Below are 26440 nucleotides of genomic sequence, written 5' to 3'. Positions count from 1 at the left end.
CATAGTTTGGGCCATGATACCTGTGATGGGTATTAACACGTTCTCTGTGTTGTCAGTAGTCCTGCCCTGCGTATGCAAAAAAAATTGTTTGTAAAATAATTTGCATTCAGGTTAACGTTAGCTTCTGTACTGGTGTAGTAAATTAACAGTTTTATATTTACTTAACCGTTTGAAGTGATCTTATTGCAATTTAAACATGCAACCAACTAGCATATACTGTAAAGTGTGTGCCACGTATTTTTTATTTTGAATACTGTGTAGATAAAGTTCACTTGTTGAACCTGTTCTTGAGAGTTGTTGATGGTAATTCTTTCCAGGTTTTGTTGTAGTAGGAGAGTGAATTCAGTCATCTTTTGATGTACAGAACTAAAATGTCTTACAGTGTGGCAATGTACACATGCTTGTCTCCTGTGAGCTGCACATTTTATCTTTTACCTCCCCTGTTGTATTTCAATCTGTTTTCTATTTATTACATTAGACCACTATATTACCACAAAAAATGACGCCACTTGTGCAATTTAAGCCAGAATGGAAATCTTGACTATTTTAGTGAATATGAATATTATCTGAATTATGCACATTTCTATTTGTATTGTTCATGTCATTACTTTTAATGATCTTTGTGACTTTAATCTTGAATAATTCTGACTTTTAGACAACAGTGTCGTCTTTTCTTTTCAACAGTTTTTTGAATGCAGCTGTTTGACCTCAAGGCCACCTTTGGGGGATTGCGAAAGCCACCTAGGGACCCCCAGGCGTATTTGGGAAACATTATGTACAGAGAACAGTATGATTTTATCTTGCTTTTCCGAGGTTGTGTAAAAACTAAAAATATGACTAAACAATCTAGAAAAGCCTGCTTTGCATGGTTAGAGCATGGCACATGTCACGAGCGGCTCAAAACCGTGGTAAATGAATGGAGGAAATTCTCAGGTTGGTATAGTAGCAACGAAAAGTGTTTATTAACATAAATAGAATAATAATTAAAACATGAAAACAACAGAATCGAAGACCATTCTGCCTAACGTCAATGCATCATACAGAACCAAATGTAAATCAAAACGAAACAAACGGGAGCCAGCCAACAACACACCAACAAGGGCCAAACGGTTTTATAGTGGGTAGACCAGTTGGACATTGTTTACTCGATGAGTCTCCTAGCCACACCCACCAGCCGGCCAAAGCGAGAAGATCCAGGAGACCCGTCACACAATGCCAAGGTCATGGGTTTGCTCCCAGGGGATTGCACATAGTCAGAAACAAATGTTTGATACAATGCAATGTAAGTCGCATTGGATAAAAGCGTCTGCCAAATGCATAAATGTAAATGTTAATTTCTCAGTCTATGCAGGTGAGAGAAAAGATTTTAACGTTCCGTTCACAACCCTCATCAAAGAGATTTACCTGACATTATCTATAATGTATCCCACATACAGTATCCCACATACACCGCAAAGGGCGTTATTCTATAAGTGAGTATAAATTAATATTTTGAGATGGCAATTGTGAAGATCTTCTATCTGCAAGCCGACTAATTCTGTCAATCTATCAACTTCTTTTTTCCTCACATTGGCAGTTTCCACATTTCACAGTAAACTGAAACAGACTCGTGTAGCACTACAGGTTTGTCATGTACTACTGAACAAGCTTTTTCTTAATTAAAGAAACAATAAAGGCGGTTCTCTATGCATTGACTATGGCACAGCGTAAATCTTTTGAGAGCTTTTGTGCATTTGGGCACCAAAATGAAACCCTATTGTGTTGGTTTGGGTGTGTTGAGACCATGATAAAACCTTCTTTCTTTCAATACATGCCTCCTTTTTAATGCCTTACGATGCCTTTATTTAAATAAATAGGGTCAACTTTTACATGCAGCTGCTGATTCGGTTGCATTACGATCCCTATACACTCCACTGTAAACATTTGATTTTAATGATCTTTGTTGGGAGAAAACAGTGTCTTTTCCTCTCAGCCATTGTGTTGTACAGCAGTTGTATTTGACCTTTGTTTCTTTAAGACATTGTTCACCACCTTGGAAGTTTTGCTTAGGTCACCCTAAAGAGGATTAAAATAATAATGTGACCAAAGAATGTTGAACAGCCAGATACTTTGTGTTGTTGTGTCATTTTTGAGTGATGTTCTTGTAAAAGGAGAAAATGTACTTAACACTTCAGTGTTTCCTTTTGGTAAAAACTAAGTATCAGGTTCCTTAGATTTAAACTTTAGATTTTTTTATGGAAACAGAATTTTGAATCTCATCACAACAATAACACATATACTCAAGACTAATGGTCACAGGATAATTTCCAATAGCATGAAATAATTTTGCAACATGTGGTGTGATTTATTATGTGTATTAGAGTAATCCGTATAAATAAATATTGAATTGAAAGGGATATTTTACCCTCATTTCATTTCAAACCTGTATATATTTTTCTTCTTCAGAGGACAAAAGAAGATCTTTTGAAGGACTTTGGCAACCAAACATTTGACATAATGACTTCTATTGCAGTGTCGGCTGCTGATCTTTTAAAGAGGGGAAGCTCATTTTCGGCCTAAATCATAACATTTTTCCATTTATTTATATGTAAATTCTGCCCTACGTTCCTTTTCAAGAAAATGCTCTGTTACCGTCGTACCAACTAGGCGTCTTTTCCAGTGACTTTAATTAATGAACAAACGATCTAATATAAAAAAAAAACTGTTTAAAGCAGCCCCATTGAAGTCAATGGACGCTGGGCTTCAACAGAGTAAAGCACTGTACGCTACGGGAATGAATGAGAAGGAAATCGAGTCAGCCGACCTAAGTAGCATATTCTGAACGAAATTGTTTTCGTTCGAGATGAACGTGATTAACGCATTTTTAGTCAATAAAATGTTAACATAATAGTACATATATTTGACCATTCATTTTTTGACCATTATAGGGGAAGCTGAGCTTCCCTTGCAGTCTTAAAGATATCGCGTCTGTTCCATTGCATGCACACAAATCTGTTCAGCTATTTCTAAAAAGATCTAATTTTGCGTTCCACAGATGAACGAGTCAGGTTTTTTATGAATTTAGGGTGAATGAATGATGACAGAATTGTAATGTGCAGGGTGACCTGCCCCTTTAAAATGAATAACTTGGAGATAGACATGAATGCAAATTGAATTTGTTCATGAGGATTACTTCAAAGTAAAGTTGTTTTTGCTAATATTAATTCATCAGTTAATGTTAGTTTTGGTAATATTATTTATCATCACTATCAATGTTAATTTAATGTTTTCTAAAACCCATTTAAAACCAAAATGATCTGTTAACGCTACAGTTAATGCACACTAAACTAACATGAATGAAAAATGCACAATTGTATTTGTATTAACAAATTTATGATTGTGTGACATCATATTAGCTGCATTAATTAATGTAAATTAATGAGATCTTGTTGTTATCAAAGCTTTAACAAAGGCTGTTCAAGGAAGTGAATTTAAGACATGACACAAACATACCAGGTATCCGTGCGAAACGTGAAGGAAAATAATTGTTCAACGGTGATCTAGAGAGATAATACTTTCTTTCCAGTAATGGTCCTCCCACATTACAAAAAAAACCTTATAACACGAACCTGAAATTCAGCATCACTGTACTCAGAGAAAATCTCTCTTCAGGTTGCTCTGAAGCAGAATCTGTTTCTCAGGTAAGTTCATTTTTTTATTTTATCCATTTTATTTAATTCTACAATAACACAAGCATTGCTTTGACCTGCTCACTGATGATTGTTCATATGCAAATTTTGAAAATACATTTTTCTTTTAACAGGTCTGTTTGAGCAGTTTGACACAATGAGATTTCTGTTCCCACTGTGTGTGCCACTTCTGCTGCTGGTTTACGGTGAGACATGTACCTTTTAATCTGCAACCGAGAATCTGTCACATTATAAGACATTATTAAAGGTGAAATCAATAAATTCTCTATTAACATGCAATTCTTGGATTTTGTGTTGAACAGGTGCAATAATCAATGGACAAACAACAGGTAATGTAATCCAGTGTTATGGTGTTGGATTGGTCAAACACTTTTACTCAACACACACACAACAGACTAGCAAAATGTCATAAAATTGTTTCTTTGGGTGTTGATTTTGAATTAATAAATCAGTTATTTCTCTAATGCACCCTTTCAATTCTTCATTATAGCTCCTTTTAGTTCTCCAGTTATTGACCCCTGTGACATCTACAGCAGTCTGGATGAGCCCTGGAGAGCCATCAACTATTCGAGTAACAATTATGCAGCTTGTGATTATAATGTGATCTGGGATGGATGGTACAGGCTTTTCTACAATGGAGAGAAAGCTCAGATGCCGGAGTCATGTGTTAACAATAACATGTGCGGCTCATATAACCCACTGTGGCTCAGTGGTGGTCATCCACAGGTGGAAGATGGAGTGGTCCTCCGAGAAGTCTGTGGTCCTACGTGGAATGACTGCTGTGGTTATAAATCTCATCCAATACAAGTCAAAGCTTGTCCTGGAAATTACTACGTTTATCAGTTTGTCAGCCCATCGCACTGTGCAACATATTGTGCAGGTATTTTTTTTCTCACTTTCAACATTTTAAGTGCTTGAAAACTATCAATGCAATGTAACTCTCAATACAATTTTTCTTGACCAGATGTTGAAGGTCTCACAACATCAGTACCTATAACAACAGTGATAAATCCTCTCACAGAATCCAGTACTGTACCTGGCATCTCTGTAAAAACAGGTGTAGTATTATACTTTAATGTTTTAATAAAACTCCATGGTGCGTTTTTTTTTTTTGTATTTTTTTTTAATAAATCTTGGTTGAGCTCAGTATAATGTGAATTCTTCTGCATTTGAAATTTTTGGTAGAGCTGCTTCAACAGAATGGTGACAGCTATTGTTTATTCGGTTTTTGCTTGTTCTTTTACGGATAACAGATTGCTTAATAACTTTCACCCGTTCCATATACGGGTCACCTAAGTTTGCATCAATATTGTGCATGTAATTTCTAATCAAATTATCACAAACTATATAGCATTGGAAAGGTCTAAGACTCTAGAATACAGATTTCTTTGGTGGTTTTTTAAATAATTTATGTAGGGAAATTTATTGATTCTTTTTTATAAAGAGTGTGCTTAGATTTTGTGTTATACTTTTGCGACCCATATTTTTTAATCAAAGAAAAACATAAACAATTTTTATTTATTTTTTACAATAAACCTAAAAACACACCTTCATTTTTTTGTGTGTGATATTTTTTTGCAATAATCAGCTACTTTTCTTTTTTCAACGAGACCAACCATAAGTCTGTATTCCAAAGAATTCATGAATTACCGCCATTTTAGTTCCAACATGCGTTTTCATCATGTCATTTTTTTGAAAAGAATGCTTATAGATGTTACCCATTGACTTGCATAGTATGAAAAAATACAATGACATTTAAAACTGCCCAAGAACTGTTTGCTGTCCTACATTCTTCAACAGAACCAAAAAAAGGTATGAAGAGAATTTCCTACTATGGGAGTCAACGGGGGGGGCAAAATCTGTTTGGTTATAAGCATTCTTCTAAATATATTTTTCTGTGTTCATCAGAAAAAATAAAGTTATACAGATTTGGAACAGTAAACGATGACGGTCTTTTCATTTTGGGTGAACTATCCTTTTAACAAGAGAGTTAAACAAAAAATAAAACAAAACCCACGTAGGGGTAAAATAACAGGACAAGGTAAAAACATGCCAGGAAGACAGGAAAACGGACACACTACACTGGCAAGACTAAAGATAAACATTGACATTAAATTCAAATAACTGAACTCACCACATGAATCAAAATGAACCAGCACAGGACAGAAAACAGAGGGGCATTAAATAAGGGATCAAATCAAGAGGGAACAGGCATAGGGCATGAAATCAATAACAAGCAATGATGAGGAAACGAGGAGGCAGGGACAAATAGAATGCAATAAGGGCCATAATTGCCTCTACACATAAAACATGAGGATCTGTCATGGTTCTGCCTCTTCATTTCATGTCATTCTTGATCTAGTGGCAGAACCATGACAGTCTATGTTGATACTTGTGCAAAAGATAGCCGGTTTACATGCGTTACTAACATTATGTTTTTATTACTTCAGAACAATTTTATTACATGGACTAAACATGCCTCATCCCTTTTACGTTCATGTGTAACTGCAATTACAAGCAAAATAATAATCAAAGGCTGATTCAAATTATTTTTTTGGCCATAATATAAAATGCAATACAAGTATACCTAATCTCCATTTCTATCTACAATTAATGCAGCAAAAGTATAATATTTAATCAATTATTTTAATCTTGCACTACAGCGATTCTTCCCTTTGATCACTGCAATACCTACACCGTGTTGGATGAGCCATGGAGATCCACAAGCAACAAATTTGCTTTCAATTTAATGTGTGATACTTCTGTCAGCTGGTCCGGCTGGTATCGTCTCTTCCTCCGTGGTCATAGCGTTCAGATGCCAGACACATGTGTCGATGACTTAAGCTGCGGTACTCATGCCCCTTTGTGGCTGAATGGTCCACATCCAAGAATTGAGGATGGGGTGGTCACCCGAGCTGTCTGCGGTAACTGGTTTAATAACTGCTGCTATTTTCAATCCAATCCCATTCAAGTGAAAGCCTGTCCGGGCAATTACTATGTCTATGAGTTCACCAGGCCATCTTTCTGCTATGGGACATATTGTGCAGGTAAACACATTTTTGTAAACCCTATTTCTTTCTAAGGCCCCCTATGTTTAGAGTGTATTGCTTTGCGGCCCCCCTAAAGCGTATAATCTTGAATCTCGAATTTAACCAAAAGTATATTCACTTATAGAACGCTATCAATACTTTTGATTGGTTGTCTTATTTTTTTAATGTTTGATTGCATAAAATCTACACTGTAAAACATTGCTGTAGTTTTGCAGCAGGCTTGCCAGTAACTGTAGATTTCATTGCTTAAAATTTTCCTATTAGTAATGTTTTTATTTTGAGTCGAACTTTATCAAAATTATAACACTTTGACTTTCGATAATGAAAATGAGCAAGAAGAGACCGCTCTCATTACTAGCATTGGCATAGCAACACTGCAAAAAATGACATTCTTCCCAAGTAAAGTTTCTGGCAACCTGCGGCAAAACTACATCAACGTTTTTCAGTGTTTGATATATTTCTATATTTGCCATAAAATCTGTGGTCCCCCTGGATCCATCTTGGGGCCCCCATGAGAACCACTGCCCTAATAAGTTTCATTCAACATAGGGTTAAGGTTTAGTCTGTCTCATTGAGTTTGTATAGCCATCTGCTTCCATGTTGGTATACTTTACATGTGATGTAAAAGCTGAATGTATTTGCTAACATTGGTATGTAAGTGATTGTATGTAAATTCTTTTTTTAGACGAAAGAAACATGACCATTCCAACCGTCTCTCCAGGAACAACCTTGTCCGGTACTGTAATGTATTATGTCATCTGTCAATAATATATTGGCAATGGGAATGTAGCTTATTAGAAGAGTATTTTATATGTTTTTGATATGTTATTTTTTAATGTTATATGCATTCATTTGATACATTTAAATGCTTTTATCCCATTTTATACATCACACTTCCTGTTGGTGCTATTGGCTTGTAGTGTATTTGAAACTGACCTTACAATCAGAAGCTCATAACCTTAAGATCACAAATCCCTCAATAATAGGATTTTGTAAAAGTTTACACCTAATCTGTGTGTTATTTTACCACCTCTACACTTGTCTAATTATTCGTCAGGGTCATATAACTATAGCGTTATTAATGACTATTGCAGATACAAACACTATCAGTTCTGTGGATATGAGGTCTTTCTTAATGAACAAAATGATTTGAACTTTTTTAAAATATTTTCCAAACAGGCGATCTCCTCGCTGACCCTTGCTACAGCTATACAGTGCTAGATGAGCCTTGGAGAGCCATCGATCAATATTCTCAATTAATGTGTGATTCCTATGTCAACTGGTCTGGTTGGTATCGTCTCTCCCTTCATGGGCAGAGTGCTCAGATGCCAGACACATGTGTAAGTATGTTCAGCTGTAGCACTAATGCCCCTCTGTGGCTGAACGGTCAACATCCATCAGTTGAGGACGGGGTGGTCACCCGACATGTCTGCGGCCACTGGAACAATGACTGCTGCCATTTCCAGTTCTATCCCATGAAAGTTAAAGCCTGTCCAGGGAATTATTATGTCTATGAGTTTATCAGCCCAACTTTCTGCTTTGTGACTTATTGTGCAGGTAAACACAGTACATTTGCCAATTTAGATGTTATAGATGTTTTTATTTTTAATACGCTAATATTCATCAAAATTTCAGTTTTAGATCCAAGGAGCAATAACATGAGCTATGTATCTGTGACACCAACGACCCCCCAAACTGGTAATGTTAGAAGAAGATTATTTAAACAACATTGTACATTAAACCACGTTTTTCAAAATATCTTCTTTTGTGTTCATATTTTAAACAGGTTTTGAATGACATGAGTTTAAATAAATAATGACATGATCATTTACATTTTTTTGAATATTTTATGTTAATTTGTACACATTTACTAACCTACTGTTTTGTCTTCTGACACTATTCTCTTAGTGCCTACAACTCCCATCTCTGACCCGTGCACTGATTATAGGGTTCTGGATGACTTCTGGAGAAGCATCAGTCAATACTTACACACTGGGCAAAATGACCTTCTTGTTGAATGGAATGGCTGGTATCGGCTGTTTTTGAATGGACAAAGTGCTCAAATGTCGGAGTGGTGTGTCACTCACACGGGATGTGGAGGTGATACTGGACTTTATCTCAATGGTTCTCATCCACAACTTGGGGATGGAGTGGTGACACGTGAAGTCTCAGGAACTTATATGTGGCAGCCCAGCCTGTGTGGCACCTACACATCCAACCCCATCCAAATCAAAGCATGTCCAGGAGATTATTACGTCTATAAATTTGTCAAACCTGAAATGTCAATCCCTCGGCCCTCATACTGCGCAGGTGAAGCTTTAACTTTGAGTTGTAGCTTTTCCATAAAAGAAACATCATTTTACAATTAAATATTATTATATTTATACATTAATCTCTTTTTTTAACAGTTGCTTTCAAGAGCATCAGCAATGATCCTTGTTATGACTTCACATCTCTGGACCGTCCCTGGAGAACCACAAACGAAGTGGATTGACAATTTGTGATAATTCTTTCTCCTATAATGGGTGGTACCGACTTTTCCATAATGGGATGAACATCCAAATGTCAGAGAGCTGTGTTGGTCAGTATAGCTGCAACACTCAAGTTGGTCTGTGGCTTAATGGTCCTCACCCTGGGATTGAGGATGGAGTGGTGACCCGGGAGGTCTGTGGAGATGAAGGGAATGGCTGTTGTAGTTTCAAATCAACGCCCATCAGAGTGAAAGCATGCCCAGGCAATTATCATGTCTATGAAATAGCAAAGACATTGAGTTTCTGTTCGGCATATTGTACAGGTACAGTATTGTCACATTTGTTTTGAAACGTAATCTTTTGAAACTTATATGCATAGTATGTATATATATATAGTTATTTAATGTATAATTATTATTATTTGTTTGTTTGTTTAGATGCCAACACAATATCCCAGATGGTCTCCTCAACACCCCCAGGTGCCATTACAGCATCTCTGAGTAGGTTTCCACAATGCAAAAAGTAGTCAAAGTTATTAAATTAAATCAACCACAATTTGGGTTTTAAAAACAATGTGGCTGCTCATAAACCTTTATAAACTGTTATCAAGATAATGCTTGCTAAGAATAGGACTTTTACACAGTGCTAAACACCAAACAAGATGCATCGCATTCCTGGAAGTGTCAAAAAGAGTTTGGAAACATCTGCTGTAATGTTAACCAAATGCCCATGTACTGCAGGAATGGCTTTTATGACAGGTTATATTATAGTATATGTACAGTAAAAAATTAGTGATGCAATCAGTTGCTTCTTCAAATAACACATCTCTGACTGACATCTAGTGGCATGACTGAGTGATGATCTGAAGTGAAGGCCAGTAGGCTCCAGTAGTGAACACCCACCATTTGTGGGCAGTCATTCACTGAGGCCCCTTGGGGTACAATTGGGGGGCACGTTGGGGGGTGGAGGGCTCAAGGGCACCTCGCAGTGAGAATCAAACCTGCACTTGGTACAGTAATCTGTAAAAATATCTTCTAAATCTTTCTCAACAGGTCCCCTTGATTACGACCCGTGCTATAACTACAACATTCTCGACAACTACTGGAGAAGTGCACTCAATAACTTGCATGTGTATGGTCAGATATCTGGAAATGATGACACAGTTGTTGAATGGGACGGCTGGTATCGACTCCTTCTAAATGGATCCAGTGCCCAGATGCCTGAATGGTGTGCAAATTACATGTCATGTGGAGGCTTCAGTTCTCTGTGGCTTGGTGGACCTCATCCAGAAATACAAGATGGCATTGTTACCCGAGAAGTTTATGGAACTCAAAATGACCAGTGCAGCTATTACAGATCCAACCCGATCCAAGTCAAAGCTTGTTCTGGAAATTATCACGTCTACAAGTTTGTAAAGCCAAGACTATCAATCCCAATGCCTGTTTACTGTGCAGGTACAATCTTTTCCCTTCATAATACAACTGTCTTAACAGATCTGTTGTCATCTCAGTTTTAAATATATTGATGGTTTTATTATTGACTCACTCTTTCAATATTTCGTTAGTTCCTTTCAACACTTTGAATGTTGACCCCTGCAACAACTACTCCAGTCTGGATGACCATTGGAGAGTCGTCGACTCTTCTAATCTTAATTACTATAGTTATTGTGATTATAATGTGGACTGGAATGGCTGGTACAGGCTTTTTTACAATGGACAGAGTGCCAAAATGCCAAATTCATGTGTTCGTGAGAGTAGATGTGGCTCCCAGAACCCACTGTGGCTCAATGGTTCTCACCCGCAGCTGGAAGAAGGAGTGGTCACCCGAAAAGTCTGTAGTCCCACATGGAATGACTGCTGTGGTTACAAATCTCTTCCCATCCAGGTCAAAGCTTGTCCAGGGAATTACTATGTTTATCAGTTTGTCAGGCCATTGTACTGCGGAGCGTATTGTTCAGGTGACTCTTTTCCCCCTCTTGCACACATCAGTCATGTAGATTTTCAGCTTGATATAAAGAGAATTCGTCACTTTTATGGGACATTCAATGTAAACGATTCATTTATCCAGTCCAGAAAAAAAGTTTGTGTTTACACATTGTAATATATCACTGTGCACTGTGCAAATTTATTTTGTATTTATAAACACATGCACAAACACAAACATGTATACATTTAGGAAATGTTTGCATGTATAAATTTATATCTATATGTAATTTAACTGATACATAAACATTTATTCAATTATGTATTTAAAAAAAACACAAATATATACATCTATGTGTATGTTTATGAAAACAAAATTAATATGCACAGTGCCCACACATATATTTTTATGAATACAAACTTACACTCTGGATGCGATTATTTGTGATTAATCATTGAACAGCCTTACGAATAACCCCATTAACCCTCACTGGTGCAAAAAGAGATTGTATAAAAATGTACGATTGACATTGTATGAATTTGCCACCTCTTATAATAGTTACCAATTGCTGTGAGATTGTGTTGATATTTTAAGATGAAAGCTGACATTACATTTTTTCCTATTTCAGAGGATGCAAACTTTCACACCCCATCACCAACAACCGTGGCAATCTCATCCCCAAAATCCATTTCTGTGCCCTTCACAGCCCCTGGTAAAGTTTATTGAACTTTTTTATGAAATTTGTTGGATTTAAACAACACCAAGATTGTTGAAATTTGTGTACCAGTCAAAACATTCTTGTTCAGATGTTGTCCATTACTTTATTTTGATCCATGAGTCTTGATGTAAATGTCTAAATGTCTTGATGTTGGTCTTCAGATTCACTCTCCACTAATGGTTTGTCATTTCCAAATGAAAAGAGATGGTGTTGCTGACCAATCTGTCTTTACATGACTTCAAACTACAGTTAAAGAAACGTTATAAAATTATACACAAACGTAAAAAAGTTATTCAGCAATGCATTCCCTTTTTTAAGGTGTGATGAACTGGGCTTGTTTATTGTTTCACACTATTGTATGAGGTCTACTTATGACGTTCACGTGATCTTTACTGATTAAAAATTAATAAGTAATAGGCTATTTTCTACCCGGGTTTTGAGGCCAGCTCTAAAAACGCTTGGTTTTAATATGTGTGCCGCGTTAAAGACTTTATAAGTAAACGGCCACCGCTTTGATTTAAATAGCAGTTTGCCGAGCAGTGGGCGGGGCTAGAGAAGTAGTCGGTAATATTCTTTCTGTGATCAACCTATTAATGTTGTTATAGATAGGTGCATTCCAGAACCTGCCAATCGCTGGGCATGGTGTAAATAACTGATCTCAGTAACAAAGACGTTTTCAGTTCTGACACTTACATAATGTGCGCGTGAATACGATTCCCTATGATATAACAAAAGCTCGGGTTAAAACTGTGATTTTAATTCATGCCTCCTTTAATGTCTCTATGACAGTGACTCATTCTTCTGACCCCTGCTTCAACTACGCTGTGTTGGATGATCCATGGAGAGCCACCAGCAATCGCATTAGCGGTAACCTCAATGTAATGTGTGATCGTTATGTCAGCTGGTCCGGTTGGTATCGTCTCTTCATTCACGGTCAGAGCGTTCAGATGCCAACGACATGTGTTGATATATTAAGCTGTGGTACCCATGCCCCTCTGTGGCTGGACGGTTCACATCCAAGAGTCGAGGATGGGGTGGTCACCCGAGCTGTCTGCGGTAGCTGGATGGATAGCTGCTGCTTTTTTCCATCCAATCCCATTAAAGTGAAAGCCTGCCCAGGGAATTACTATGTCTATGAGTTCATCATGCCGAATTTCTGCCATGGGACATATTGCGCAGGTAAACACGTTTACTCAAAATTGTGTCTACTTATCATATAACACCTCTGGTGTATTTGTGCAATCATTATGTTTAGGAGTAAGTAAGTTGACTGCCTACATGTTGGAATATCATACCGATAAATGGTCTTTTTTACATATACAACTTGTACATTCATATCTGTGTCTGTTGTGAATCATATTTTTATTTTTGCAGATGTTAGCAGTATTAACGCCACTTACTCAACCATCATGCCAACAGTCATGCCAACTGGTAAAAATGAATTTTTTTAAACACATCTGTGTCATTAAGTAGAAAAGTGAGAGTGTTTGCAGCACATAATCGTTGTTATTAAGATAAAACAAGTATTGGCAAATGTAAACTAAAGAGATTTCAACACTCCTCTCTTAGAAGCAGTAACCTCCATCTCTGATCCGTGCTCTGATTATAACATCGTTGATGACTTTTGGAGAGACATACACAGGACCCAGTTTAGCAATGATGGCTATGATGACCGGTTTGTTGAATGGAATGGCTGGTATCGTCTGTTTTTGAATGGACAAAATGCTCGAATGTCTGAGGGGTGCACAAGTTACACTGGATGTGGAGGTGATACTGGACTTTATATCAATGGTTCTCATCCACGACTTGAGGACGGAGTGGTTACACGTGAAGTGTTGGGAACCATAATATGGTATCCCAATTTGTGTGATTACTACAGATCCAACCCCATCCAAATCAAAGCCTGTCCTGGAGATTATCATGTCTATAAACTTGTCAAACCTGATATGTCAATCTCTCGTCCCACATACTGTGCAGGTACAGATTGAGATAAAATTCAGTATAACGTTGTGAAGCTTGTCACTGAAAAACGGATAAATTAAATACAGTCTAATTACAAACACTTTCATCACATAACTTTTTTTCTCTCCAACAGTTACGTTTGACAACATCAGCAATGATCCTTGTCACAACTATGAATCTCTGGATCGTCCCTGGAGAGCCTCAAATGAAAGTGGATTGACAATTTGTGATGATTCCTTCACATGGAATGGCTGGTACCGACTTTTCTACAATGGGTTGAACATCAGATTATCTGAGAAGTGTGTTAGGACATCCAGCTGTAATGCAGATTACAGTCTGTGGCTCAATGGTCCTCACCCTCAGATTGAGGATGGAGTGGTGACCCAGGAGGTTTGTGTGAGCTCACACAGAGGATGCTGCGCTCAAAAGTTTACACCCATCAGAGTCAAAGCCTGTCCGGGAAATTATTACGTTTACGAACTGGCACAGCCACCGCAATACTATTGTACAGGATATTGCACAGGTGAGAATTATTTTAGAAAGTATTTTAAGTAAATATTTGAAATACTTGAAGCAATGGTAATCGTTTCATTCCTGTTTGTAGATATCAACACTATATCCCAGACAGTATCATCTACAACTCCAACTTTAATCACCGGATCCGAAATAACATTGTGTAAGTTTACAGTTTGTGTTAAAAATGCATCTTGGTAAAGGTCATGAGTCATTAATAAATAGTATTTTTGACACTTACTTGTGCCTTTTGACAAACATCGATCGATTCAATTCAATTTATACAGCGGTAGCTTTTGCAGACGCAAAGAAGCTTTACATACATTACAATAAAATAATAATAATAAATAAATAAATAAAGACAATGCGTGGTATTATATTTCAATTTAAATCGTTTTTGACTATAATTTTAGAAAGTGAAAGTTCAACCGCGGAAGCGGGACTGACGTTATCTAGCGGCAAACATTCATAATAAAAGTTCTTCCAGTTATGTTGAAGTATATTATTTACAAATGTATAATGTGTGTATTATCTATAAGATTTACATTTACATCATAGTAACTCCAATTATCTTATTGGTTATTTATTTGTATAATGCCTTCATTACGAAAATCAGTAAAAGAGGGAAAAGTCATTATATTTTTAAGATAGAATAATTCAGTTTTGATGATGGTCCTGACCTTTATTTGAACAAGCTATTGACTAAATTCCATAATTAGCTGTGTTAATAAACCTACAGTATATTTGGCTGAACCATAAAGAATTAGTTTTTATACATTGCTTGTCTTACACCAGTGGGCCATGCCATTTATACAGTTAATCCCATTTATACGTTGTGTTTGGCCGGTTAGGGTTTGGCTAAAATAACCTGTGTCATAAAAAACATTCTTGTGTCTTTTAATTTCAGCAGCTTCCAGTGTTGTAGATCATGATCCGTGCTATTACTACAACATTCTAGACAACAATTGGAGAAGCACACACAATTACTTCTATCTTAATGGATATGGACACGATGATACACTTGTTGAATGGGATGGCTGGTATCGACTCTACCTTAATAGACAAAGTGCTCAGATTCCTGAGTGGTGTGCAGGCTATATGGCATGTGGAGGTTTCAGTTCTCTGTGGCTCGATGGCTCTCATCCTCAGCCAAACGATGGCATTGTTACTCGTGAAGTTTATGGTACCCAGTATGGCCAGTGCAGTAACTACAGATCCAACCCGATTCAAGTTAAAGCTTGTCCTGGAAATTATTATGTCTACAAACTGATAAGGCCAAAACTATCGATACCCATCCCTTCGTATTGTGCAGGTACCGTGCAATCATTCTTGTTCATGATAGATGTGTTCTGTTGTACTATACAAATTACAATTGCATTTACATACCAGTTCAAGATTTTAGCACGTTTAGATGCATTGAAGCTTTAAGCATCCTCTCAACTTTTTCATACTAGTTGCTTTCACCTCACCGAGCGTTGACCCCTGCATCAGCTACACCAGTCTGGAAGAGCCTTGGAGGTCCATCAACTATGCTTCTAATGAATCATCTGCAAGATGTGATTATAATGTGAATTGGGATGGATGGTATAGGCTTTTCTACAATGGACAGAATGCCCAGATGCCAGAATCATGTGTTGGTTATAGCATGTGTGGAACCAATAGCCCACTGTGGCTCAATGGTGGCCACCCACAGCTGGCAGATGGAGTGGTCATCCGACAAGTCTGTGGTTCCTCTTCATTTAGCTGCTGTAGCTACAATTCCCACCCCATACAAGTCAAAGCTTGTCCTGGAAATTATTATGTTTATGAGTTCATCAAGCCAGCATTGTGCTCAGCTTATTGTGCAGGTCTGCAAATTTACTCATTTTCACTCTGATCATTCTCCTACCACTTTTTTAAAGTTATTTTAGGTGAATTAGTAATAATGTCCAGTGTTTCCCATCTCAGAGGCTCAAAGTTTTAACCAGACAACAGCAAGTCCAACAGAGATAATCCCATCCACAGGACCCACAGGTGAAGTATTAATTTGTCGTCAATGAGATCTCATGTCCATATACCTACATTATATTTATTTGAATCAATCTGTTTCTTTTACTTTAAAATGGCACAATTCAATAACTGTATTTTCTTTGATAATGCATATTTTCTTTTTGTTTTGTGGCTATATTTATTTTCCTGTTAACCTGATTCTTGTCTCATTCATCTTCTGATTTTTGTTTTAGTTGTGAGAGACCCGTGCTCTGATCTCAACTGTACTGAGAATGAGTGGTGTGGAAAACACAATGGTGTTTACGGCTGTTTCTGTAATCAGACCCAATCCACATCTAACCCTGACACTTTTGGTGTGACTTGTTCTATTACAAACTCTTAAATAAATAATGACATTTTTATAATTATTAATCAATGATGTGTTGTGTGTTTGTTCTTCAGATGCCTATGAGACGTGTGAAAGCAGTTCTGGGTTCATGTCTCTGTCTCGCTGTCAGCTCTTTGAAGCTGGTTTTTCTGCTGATCTTTTACATCTGAATGACCCCAGCTGTACAGGAACAGTCCAGAATGGAAGAGTAGAGTTCAGATTTGACAACAATGCCAGTATCTGTAGTACAGGTCTTACGGTAAGCTCATCGTTAGAATCACATTATATGGGAAGTACATTCAAATAATAAAAAACAGTCTTTTCACATGAAATACAATTTTTATGCTTCTGCTCCCCAGGCCAATGGCACACACATCATCTATGAGAACGTTATCTTCGGGCAGCAGGGATCAGCTGGAGGTGTCATCAGCAGAAATAAATTTCTCAGGCTGAGTTTCAACTGCGTTTATCACCAAACCCAATCGGTCTCCATGGACATCAACCCTCTGGAGAGGTGGGACTACATTTAGTCTCATTTTATTCAAGTTGTATTAGAAAGATTTTTCACATATATTTATTATTGAACATGTCAACAGCATTGTGCACAGAAACATTGAAGGTCTGGGGATGTATCGGGTCAGGATGCTTTCATATCAGGATGCTCAGTTCTCCAAGCCGTTCAATGGTAGTGCGGATGTTGAGGTGGACCACAAGATTTTCGTAGACGTGCGTGTTGATGGAGTTGACGGTCATCAGTTTGCTTCAGTGATTGACACATGTTGGGCGACACCTGTGAATGATGCTCAGTCCTCTCTCCGCTGGGATCTCATCGTTGATGAGTAAGACGATGCTTTGTGTTTATTTTCCTTATACTCGAAAAGGTCATAGGTTTTCTAGGTTTTCAAATAAAATATAGTATACCACATTCTCTGTGACCTATAGAAATAATCCCTCTTGTCTCGAACTGTTACACGGTTCAAATTTGATTTGATATGTTTTTTAATCATTCCAAATGATCTCAGGTGTCCGAATCCAAGTGACGACACAGTGGAGCTTCTCCAGAACGGCGTCTCCACATCCAGTCGTTTCTCCTTCAGGATGTTCATCTTCACTGCAAACTCCACTAAGGTTTACCTGCACTGTAAAATTCACCTTTGTCTCCAAACCAACAATACCTGCTCATCTGTGAGTACACAAATCCTCTTATACTTCAAAATGTTTGTTTGGTCCCCTGTGATGATTTTCTGTGAAACAAAGACTGGGCTTTAGATTTACAATTGTTTATAACATCCGTCCAGCTGGAGGCACTGTTCTTTACCTTTATAGAGACCATTTATTCATGGTTTTGTTTTGAGTAACTACTGGATTTCAACTGTGAGAATTTGGAGAAGGCATTCTAGGGCTACCGTAAAATACTTTTATGTGTTTAAATTAAATGAAGGATTATTTTTTCAGGTTTTTCATATGTTTGTTTTATAGTTGTTACAAGATCATCTTGAACTAATTATTCTATATATATATATTAACCTTTTCATTCTTTACTGTTTAGCAATGTCAGCCTGGACAGCATCTGAGAGTGGGCAGATCTCTGGACTTTCATGACACTGCCTCCATTTCTATGGGTCCACTGGTCTGGTCTAATGGAAACTCAGGTAAACATTTCACTTAATTTTGCAAGTTTCATTTTACAGTGAATTTAAGGCATACATCTATTTCAGCATGTTTTTTTACCTGGAAAACATATGAGCTGTTTCAAACAATTCTACCGATTGAGCTACAGCAACACGTTACTGTGCTTGTTGTATTACTTTATCCGTTCTAGCATGATTATGTTACAGAATATGTATTTAACTTAAGTGTGTCTGTTCTACACATTCATCATGCACTGTACAATGTTGTGTTCCCTGTTCACAGATATTTTGGTCCAAGAACAAGTGAAGGTGTCTATGGCCCCAGCTCGCTGTGTCTCCTTAATGGTTTTGTTTGTTTTGGTCTTTAGTGCTTACATCATCTTCTAGTAGATTTACACAAGTGATGACCTCTCATTTTAAAAGATGTGAAGCATTTTGGTTATGCTTATCTGTTGTCTGTTCACGCAGACAACAGATCAGTAGTGATACCTTCTATTAATGATAATTAAAGCTTAACACTATGTCATGGGTCATATTTTTTTAGCACGTGATATAATATTACATTTGATTGATGTTTCTGACTTTCTTTTCAAATACATGCAATATTTTGTCAAATTAAACAGTTTCCTATAATATGTTTATTTTCAATGTGATTTTTTTGTAACATTCTTGCTTGGGTGAAGGAGCAAAATTCTACAAAAGATAAGTTGTTTTTCAATAGTTAATAGTGCCCTTCGTTGGTATTGGTAGATGTTTATAGGGATAGTTCATCCAAGATGAATATTCTGTCATCATTTACTCACCTTCAGATTGTTTCAAACATGCATAAATGTATTTTTTCCAGAGAGCACAAAGAAAGATATTTGGAAGAATGTTAGCATTTTCAGTTTTGGACATTTTCCACTACCATAGTATTTTTTGTTCTGCTATTAGATTATTACTGATAATCTTAAATCTACAATTTACCATTTTACTTAGTTTATTTATTTGTATCAAGTTTATATCTTTAAAGAAAAAAATAGAAAAGAACGGCCTCATGCAAATCATTCTGGGAACCAGAAATCCTTTTTTACATTTTACCTAAAATTTTACATTTAGTCATATAGCAGACCAGAAATAAATTTCTACATTTAGTAATTTAAGCGTCTGCTAAATGACTAAATGTAAAAATGGATTTCTGGTTCCCAGAATGGTAATACTGTAATTTCCACGGACATTTTTAACAGTGTGCATTTACAGAAATGTGGCATTAATTGCCTAACCTTCTTACGTGTTGCAAAATTAATTGAATAGATTATGCAATAATGAGGCCCATAACATTACATTAATAAATATTATGTGAATAAACACAAAATCACATACATTGTGATTTAATACCTTCACTGTGGTTAAAAAAAATGAATTGACAAATGAAACATAATACAGTACACCATTGGCTTCTTCTTTGCGCACCACTGGACAGTTCTTGATTATCCTCCACTGGACCCTTCCTCTTTGAGTGACCAATATGTCAGCTGTGGTGACCTCTGCAGTACACACAAACACCGTGACAAACTGCAGTGTATACACTATCACTGCAGCGCCAGAGGAGCAAGGTGCCTTGCTCAAGGGCACCTAAATTGTTAGCTACCGGTTCTCAGAATCGAACCGGCAACCTTAAGGTCACCAGTTCCAATCTCTAACCATTAGGCCACGACTTCCCACAATGTTAATGCATGCTGCTCAGTGCCCCAGTTCCGTATGGCGTAACATTCCAACACATAATACCATTAAATAATTTAGAGTTCACTGAGAGCTGGATTATTTTGTATTTGAAAGAGCGCTGTGTTGATTTTGAGCTTAAAGTCTAATGCACTTCTACAAACAAGCGAAGCAAACACACTAAAAACAACCAAAACAAAACGGTATCACACATCACCTTACTGAAGAATGAATTGAAAGGTCCAAACAAACCTGCTGGAGAAATAAAAGACAAACAGATAAGCTATTGTTTGGGAACATTCATTTAAAATTCCAAAATAGCTGTGAACCATTTTCTACTTTAAGACAGTATTACAGTGCAAAGTGTTACATTGGACTCCATCCATCCATCCATTTTCTACCGCTTATCCGAACTACCTCGGGTCACGGGGAGCCTGCGCCTATCTCAGGAGTCATCGGGCATCAAGGCAGGATACACCCTGGATGGAGTGTACATTGGACTCAAATAATATAAATTCAGTTTAAATGTGTTTATTTTTGCATGTCTTTTTTAGAATTATGAACAGAAACATCTTTAATCATTTTGTAAAAGTATGTTTATCATAAAAAAGACAAACTTTACATTTAAATGTACATTTAGTCATTTAGCAGCCCCCTTATCCAAAGCAATTTACAAATGAGGTAATGGAAGTAATTGGAACAACATAAAGACAACAAAAAGCATAAGTGCAATTCAACGGATCTTATATAGCTTACCACAGAACACAAAGCTAAGGATTTTTTTGATAGAGAGAGTAGATTAGAAACAGAAGTCAGCACTAATCGGTCAGGTGCTGACGAAGGGAGATGTGTTTTCAGCTGATTCTTAACGATCGCTTAAGAATTTCCTTCACGCAAAGCATTCTGGGAACCAGAAATCCACATTTACATTTTAACAATTAGTCATTTAGCATACATCTTATTCTGAGAATCAGAAATCCACATTTAGCAATAATGTAAATCAACAGACATTTTTTACAGGGTGCATTTACAGAAAGGTTCCTTAACTGTGGCAATCATTGTTTAACTTTCTTACTTGATGCAATATTAATTCAATAGATTATGAAAAAACTCAAAAGAGGTGAAAACACAGAAGACAGACATACCCACATACAACTTTCCACACATGCAATATGCACACGTACTAACACACATAGACATAGACGCGGACGCCCAGACACACGGACGCGCACGGAAACACAGATAAGCATGCGTATACACACACACAGAGTCAAGCACGCGCATACACACACACACAGAGACAAGCACGCACACAGACACACTCACAGAGAAAGCTCACATTTAAGATAAAGGACAGAGAAACACAGGTCAAATGTTAAACAGACTCTAACTATGTGAAACTTTAAAATTTTAAGTCAAAAGCAGCCCCCCGGCCAGGCAAATAGGCCAAAACAGTATTCAAACGGTGGCGAGGAACCCAAAACTCAAATAGTAAAAAAAATCTCTGGAGAACCCAGGCCCCAACTGGGGATTCCAGTTCCCCTCTGGCAAAAGCTGCTGCCTCTGCACAAGCTCGACAATGCTTAAGGCTAAATAAAAATAAATAAACTAAGTAATAAGGTAAATTATAGATTTAAGATTATCATTAATAATCGAATAGCATTTGAAATTTTGTAGCGAAGACGAGTCAAGTCGCCGCGTCCTTCTTTATCCAGCTCTATCATCTCAGCTCTTGTCAGGTCACCGCTTCCCAATCTTCGCTCTTACATCAGGTCTGGACATGAACTGCATCCTGATCGCCGTGGTAACCGTGGGACAATGAGACAAGACTGCCTGAGAGTAGACTACTGTTCTGTACCTTGGACGAGAAGTAAACTAAAAACAAATCTATAAGCAAAATAAAATAAAATATCCAAAATCCAAACGACAAATCTGAAAATGCAATATCAAATCTAAAAACAGAATACCAAATCTTTAAAGACAACAACAATTCGGGAAACAAAATAACTCCTGTCAACCAAGATATCCAGGACGCTCTATGTTACTATGAGAAATTACATGAATATGTGATACAGCGCATATGTATCGATAAATGTTCAAATGCCAAATTTTGCAAATAAAGTTGAAACAAGTTCATCTTGCATTTGGAGTAGATGCGTTTCTGTTTCACACTGCATGCATGCGCAGCATGAGCCCTGAGCATCACGCATACTGCAGCTGAAACTGCCTGTGTACCAGTGAGAGATTGACTGTTTGATTATCTTAAAAATATAAACATAAGTCCCGGCCACCGTAGTTCTGCAATCTTTGATGCAAAAACACATCAGTTCTTGTTGATAGTGTTCCTGGTTCCGGTTGATCTAACATAGTGCAGCCTAAACCCTCAGAGGATTTATATTATGGAAGTGTAGTGTATGCAAGATTAAAAAGATGCGTCTTCATTCTAGATTTATATTGACAGAGTGTGTCTGCACTCTGTGGCCCCTTTTTAGCGACCCCTTTATCCATAGCGATTTACAAATGAGGTAAACAATGGAAGCCATTCGAACAACATAAAGACAACAAAAAACATTCGCAATAGCGTTAGAGCTGGTCTCATCTAGCTTACCACAGTACACAAAGCTAAGGAGAATAGAAACAGAAGTCAGGACTAATCGTGATGATGGAGAAGATGTGTTTTCAGATGATTCTTAAAATATTCTGCAAAATCTGCGGATCTTGTAGCAGCCGGCAGATCGTCCACAAATGAAGAACCAGTCTAGAGAAGGTACAATTGGACAACAATTCTATTGGGCAATTGTCACCAAAAATTTGAATAATTCTGGGTTTGGTGAGTGTCAGTGCATATTTATCAGTAAGTGCTTATGATATTGTGAATCTGATAGTTCAGCATCACTGTATGCTGGTTATTCTGAGGATAGAGAATCCAGTCTGCATCTGTATTTAATATCAGGTAAATTTAACAAAACGATATTCCCTTCATTCATCCTTTTATAAATCACTTTTCACATATAAAATTGTTTATTGTACTATTGTGTATTATAACGAAACAATTACAGTATTTTGTTGTGTATACATGCAGGTGCATGAAGTTAAGTTTGTCACTATGAGGTTTCTTATCGTATCGTGTGTGTCGATACTGCTGCTGATTAGTGGTGAGTTTTACACATTTCAAAACACAAAACTGAGGGGAACAATCTGTCACAATTGTCTAATACAAATATACTTATGGGATCTTCATATGTTAAATTATGATGTGAACCCTAACAGGTGAAATCACAAATGGACAAGTTTCAGGTAAAAAACTTACCTTATTTTTTATCATCTATAGTTGAAAATGAATTCTACAGTTCTTACATTACGGATGCAGCATTATGGTAAACACAATATTTCTGTGTTGATCAAAAAAAATCATTTATACAGATGTGGTAAAACACGAAGGTGAGTAAATGATGACAGACTTTTCATTTTTGAGTGAAGTATCCCTTTAAAGTAAAAAATGTAACTCTTTGAAAGGAAAGCTAGAATCCAAGTTGTACGATTAAATTGAAAAATAAGCTAATAAATAAAATAACTGTATTATATTAACACTTCTAATTATTTTCATGTCTTAATTGTGAGAGATCCCATCTTGAGCAGGGGTCTCCAACCCTGGACAGCTGCTGTCCTGGGGCCGGTTAAACCAGCTCTGCATAAGTTACAACTAAGCCTAGTTTTGACTTAAATGGGAATTAAGTTGCAATTTACGCAATACTAAATATTTTTGAGTTTGCACCATTCAAGTTGGTTGAAGGGTAACGTTACGTACAAACTAAATATTTACAGAAGCCTCCCGTCATGAGTAACTGTAGGAATAAAATAGCACTCTCTGAACTAACTGAAAATAGTTTTGTTTCACTCAACATTCTTAATACTTTACACATGTGATAATTCTGACATTTACAGTCACTTACATTTGAAAATAGAGAACATTATGTGATGACATTACATTATTAGGGGCTCTATCAAGAACAGGTATTAGCGCGCCTCTGTGTGCGCATCCATCTGCATGTGTTGTGGATGTCAAAGTAAAATTATCGTTTTATTTCATTGGCGGTTGGCTGTAAAATGAAATCATATTATGTGTCATTTATTATGATTTCATTGGGCTGTATTGTTTTTAATCAGCATTTTTTAGTTAATCTTGTTTAATTTCAAATATTTAATAAAATACCTACTATGTTATTCATGATTAGATAATCTTTTTAATAAAACATTTACCGTTACTATGTGAGGTAAAATAAGTTTAAATCAAGAACGTTTTGAAATTCGCTTTATCCCACAAATTTAAAGGCTGCTATTGGATTGTTGGAGGTAAACGTCATATTATGCGGATACGTATTACTTTATGAAGAGCTTACGAACTGCTAGCTACGTTCTGCCTTAAATGGGTCATATATAGCGAATACGTGTTTTTCTGTGTCTTTGGTGTGTTATAAGTTGCCCATGCATGCATTAGACACGTAAAATTGCTCAAATTAAAGTATGCTTCTTTTGTTCTATAATAGATATCAGGCTGGTGAATGGTGGCAGTGTGTGTTCTGGAAGAGTGGAGGTTCTTCATAATGGAGTTTGGGGAACTGTGTGTGATGATGCTTGGGATCTATCAGATGCTGCAGTGGTGTGTCGAGAGCTGGGCTGTGGTGCTGTTATAGAGGCAAAGAGCAATGCTTATTTTGGACAAGGTTCAGGACAAATATGGTTGGATGATGTAGCGTGTACAGGAAGTGAAGATACACTGAAAAAATGTCCAGCACAACCATGGGGAACAAACAACTGTGGACACAGTGAAGATGCTGGAGTCCACTGCCAATGTACGTGACATTTTTTTAAACTTATCTGTTTTCTATTTTTTTTTTAATGCTACAGAGTTTAATATAATGTAAGAACATTCTGATTCATGTTCAATGCTCTACCGATTGAGCTACAGCAACACGTTACTGTTCTTATTGTATTACTTCATACGTTCTTACAGGATACTGTTACAGAATATGAATTTAACCTAAGTGTGTCTGTTCTACACATTCATCATGCACTGAACAATGTTGTGTTACCTGTTTACAGATATTTTGGTGAAAGGACAAGTGAAGGTGTATCGGGCCCCAGCTCTCTTTGTCTCCTTAATGGTTTTCTTTGTTCTCCTCTTTAGTGCTTAAATCATCTTCTAATAGATTTACACCGAAGAGATGTGAAAACATTTTGCTATGCTTATATGTTGTCTGTACACCAACAATAGGTGTATGAATTACTGGGATTGAACAATTATTCAAAGAAATTGATGAGCGTTGAAACGTTTTATAAATGATAAATAAAGTATGTCATAAGTCATATTTTTTTAACATGGTAACATACTATTAATTTGGTTATTATTTGAGACTTTCTTTTCAAATACATGCAATATTTGGTCAATGCAAAATCAAAGAGTTTCTTATTATATATATTTTTTTCAATGTGATCTTTTTGTAAAAGTGAGTGGATTTACATGCACAAAAGAAACGGATATCTATAAAAAGTCAGCTTTGAAAGACACCTGTTTTCACTTGGTTACATGCATAACAATAAACCGTCTATGCAGAAAACCGCGTTTACGTGGATGTTTGAGACTTGCTGGGTTTCTCAGGTGCAGTGACATCATCGTTCATAGTCTGTTAAGTAATTGAAAATGCAGCGGGGAAACAGTCAAAAGCTGTATTTTTATATCTCTTCTCATGTCCGCAGTACCTGCATATGCAAAAGTCTTTATTTTGACGTTTCTACATCAACTGTATGATTCGAGAGCGTCTTTTATATGTTATTTTACTATTACTTCCATTTGGGACTTTTATGTGCTGTAAGACATGTACACATAGACAAAATGTAGTTCTTGAAAAGCGAATTATGTCAAAGAAAATATCTCGCTTGGCACTGAACTTTGAACTTTATCATTTTGCAGGTAGTGTTTCTGCTCTAACAGCACAGGTTATCAGGACCTGTTGTTGTGTCCCATGTCACTGCCTTTAAGACCTTTATCGTACAAATAATGAAAGTGTTTGACACTTTGGGGTCTGTAATCTTATCAATGTGCCATAAACTGCCTTTTGATTGAAGGACTCACCCTCCCAACCTGAGCTTTCATCCTGGCTGATTTTCTAGGTTACATGACATGAGAGACGGTTGTGTTCGTAAATTAGAGAGAGTAGTTAAAGGTTCACATATCTACAATGTTGGAATTCTAAATGAATGTGTTCTCAAACAAACGCTAATCTGTTTGTTTTTCAAATATCCAGCAGGTTTGTTTGGACCTTTCTATTCCTTCTTTAGTAAAGTGACGTGCAGAAGTCCATACGGTTTTGATTCGGTTGTGTGTCTTTGTTTAGTTTGTTTGCTCACAATTACTGAGTTACTGTC

At 36.8% G+C, this 26440-nt stretch overlaps 2 protein-coding genes across 2 annotated transcripts; both read left to right on the top strand.

Annotated features, from left to right (window-relative positions):
* The first annotated feature begins 3608 nt into the window (after nt 1–3608).
* si:ch73-181m17.1 (uncharacterized) lies at nt 3609–18948 on the top strand. The gene is given in 31 exon segments (XM_056770500.1): nt 3609–3680; nt 3803–3874; nt 3992–4018; nt 4180–4569; nt 4654–4746; nt 6353–6736; nt 7425–7475; nt 7919–8296; nt 8375–8437; nt 8648–9049; nt 9148–9225; nt 9228–9533; nt 9648–9710; nt 10263–10664; nt 10775–11167; nt 11762–11845; nt 12641–13030; nt 13226–13282; nt 13421–13828; nt 13947–14336; nt 14418–14489; nt 15234–15638; nt 15781–16173; nt 16274–16339; nt 16549–16668; nt 16757–16941; nt 17042–17196; nt 17279–17521; nt 17705–17867; nt 18232–18334; nt 18597–18948. Coding segments are annotated over 30 exon segments (6417 nt in total). The 5' UTR covers nt 3609–3680; nt 3803–3825; the 3' UTR covers nt 18701–18948.
* Nucleotides 18949–22867: 3919 nt separating this feature from the next.
* On the top strand, nt 22868–25585 carry LOC130438565 (scavenger receptor cysteine-rich domain-containing group B protein-like). The gene is made up of 5 exons (XM_056770501.1): nt 22868–22967; nt 23097–23169; nt 23285–23311; nt 24562–24867; nt 25118–25585. The coding sequence occupies exons 2-5, from the start codon at nt 23121–23123 to the stop codon at nt 25207–25209; spliced, it is 474 nt and encodes a 157-aa protein (XP_056626479.1). The 5' UTR covers nt 22868–22967; nt 23097–23120; the 3' UTR covers nt 25210–25585.
* Nucleotides 25586–26440: the final 855 nt, after the last annotated feature.

The sequence above is a fragment of the Triplophysa dalaica genome, chromosome 17, assembly GCF_015846415.1.
Source record: "Triplophysa dalaica isolate WHDGS20190420 chromosome 17, ASM1584641v1, whole genome shotgun sequence".
NCBI classification, from domain to species: Eukaryota; Metazoa; Chordata; class Actinopteri; order Cypriniformes; family Nemacheilidae; genus Triplophysa; species Triplophysa dalaica.
This window is presented reverse-complemented; position numbering and strand designations above follow the sequence as displayed.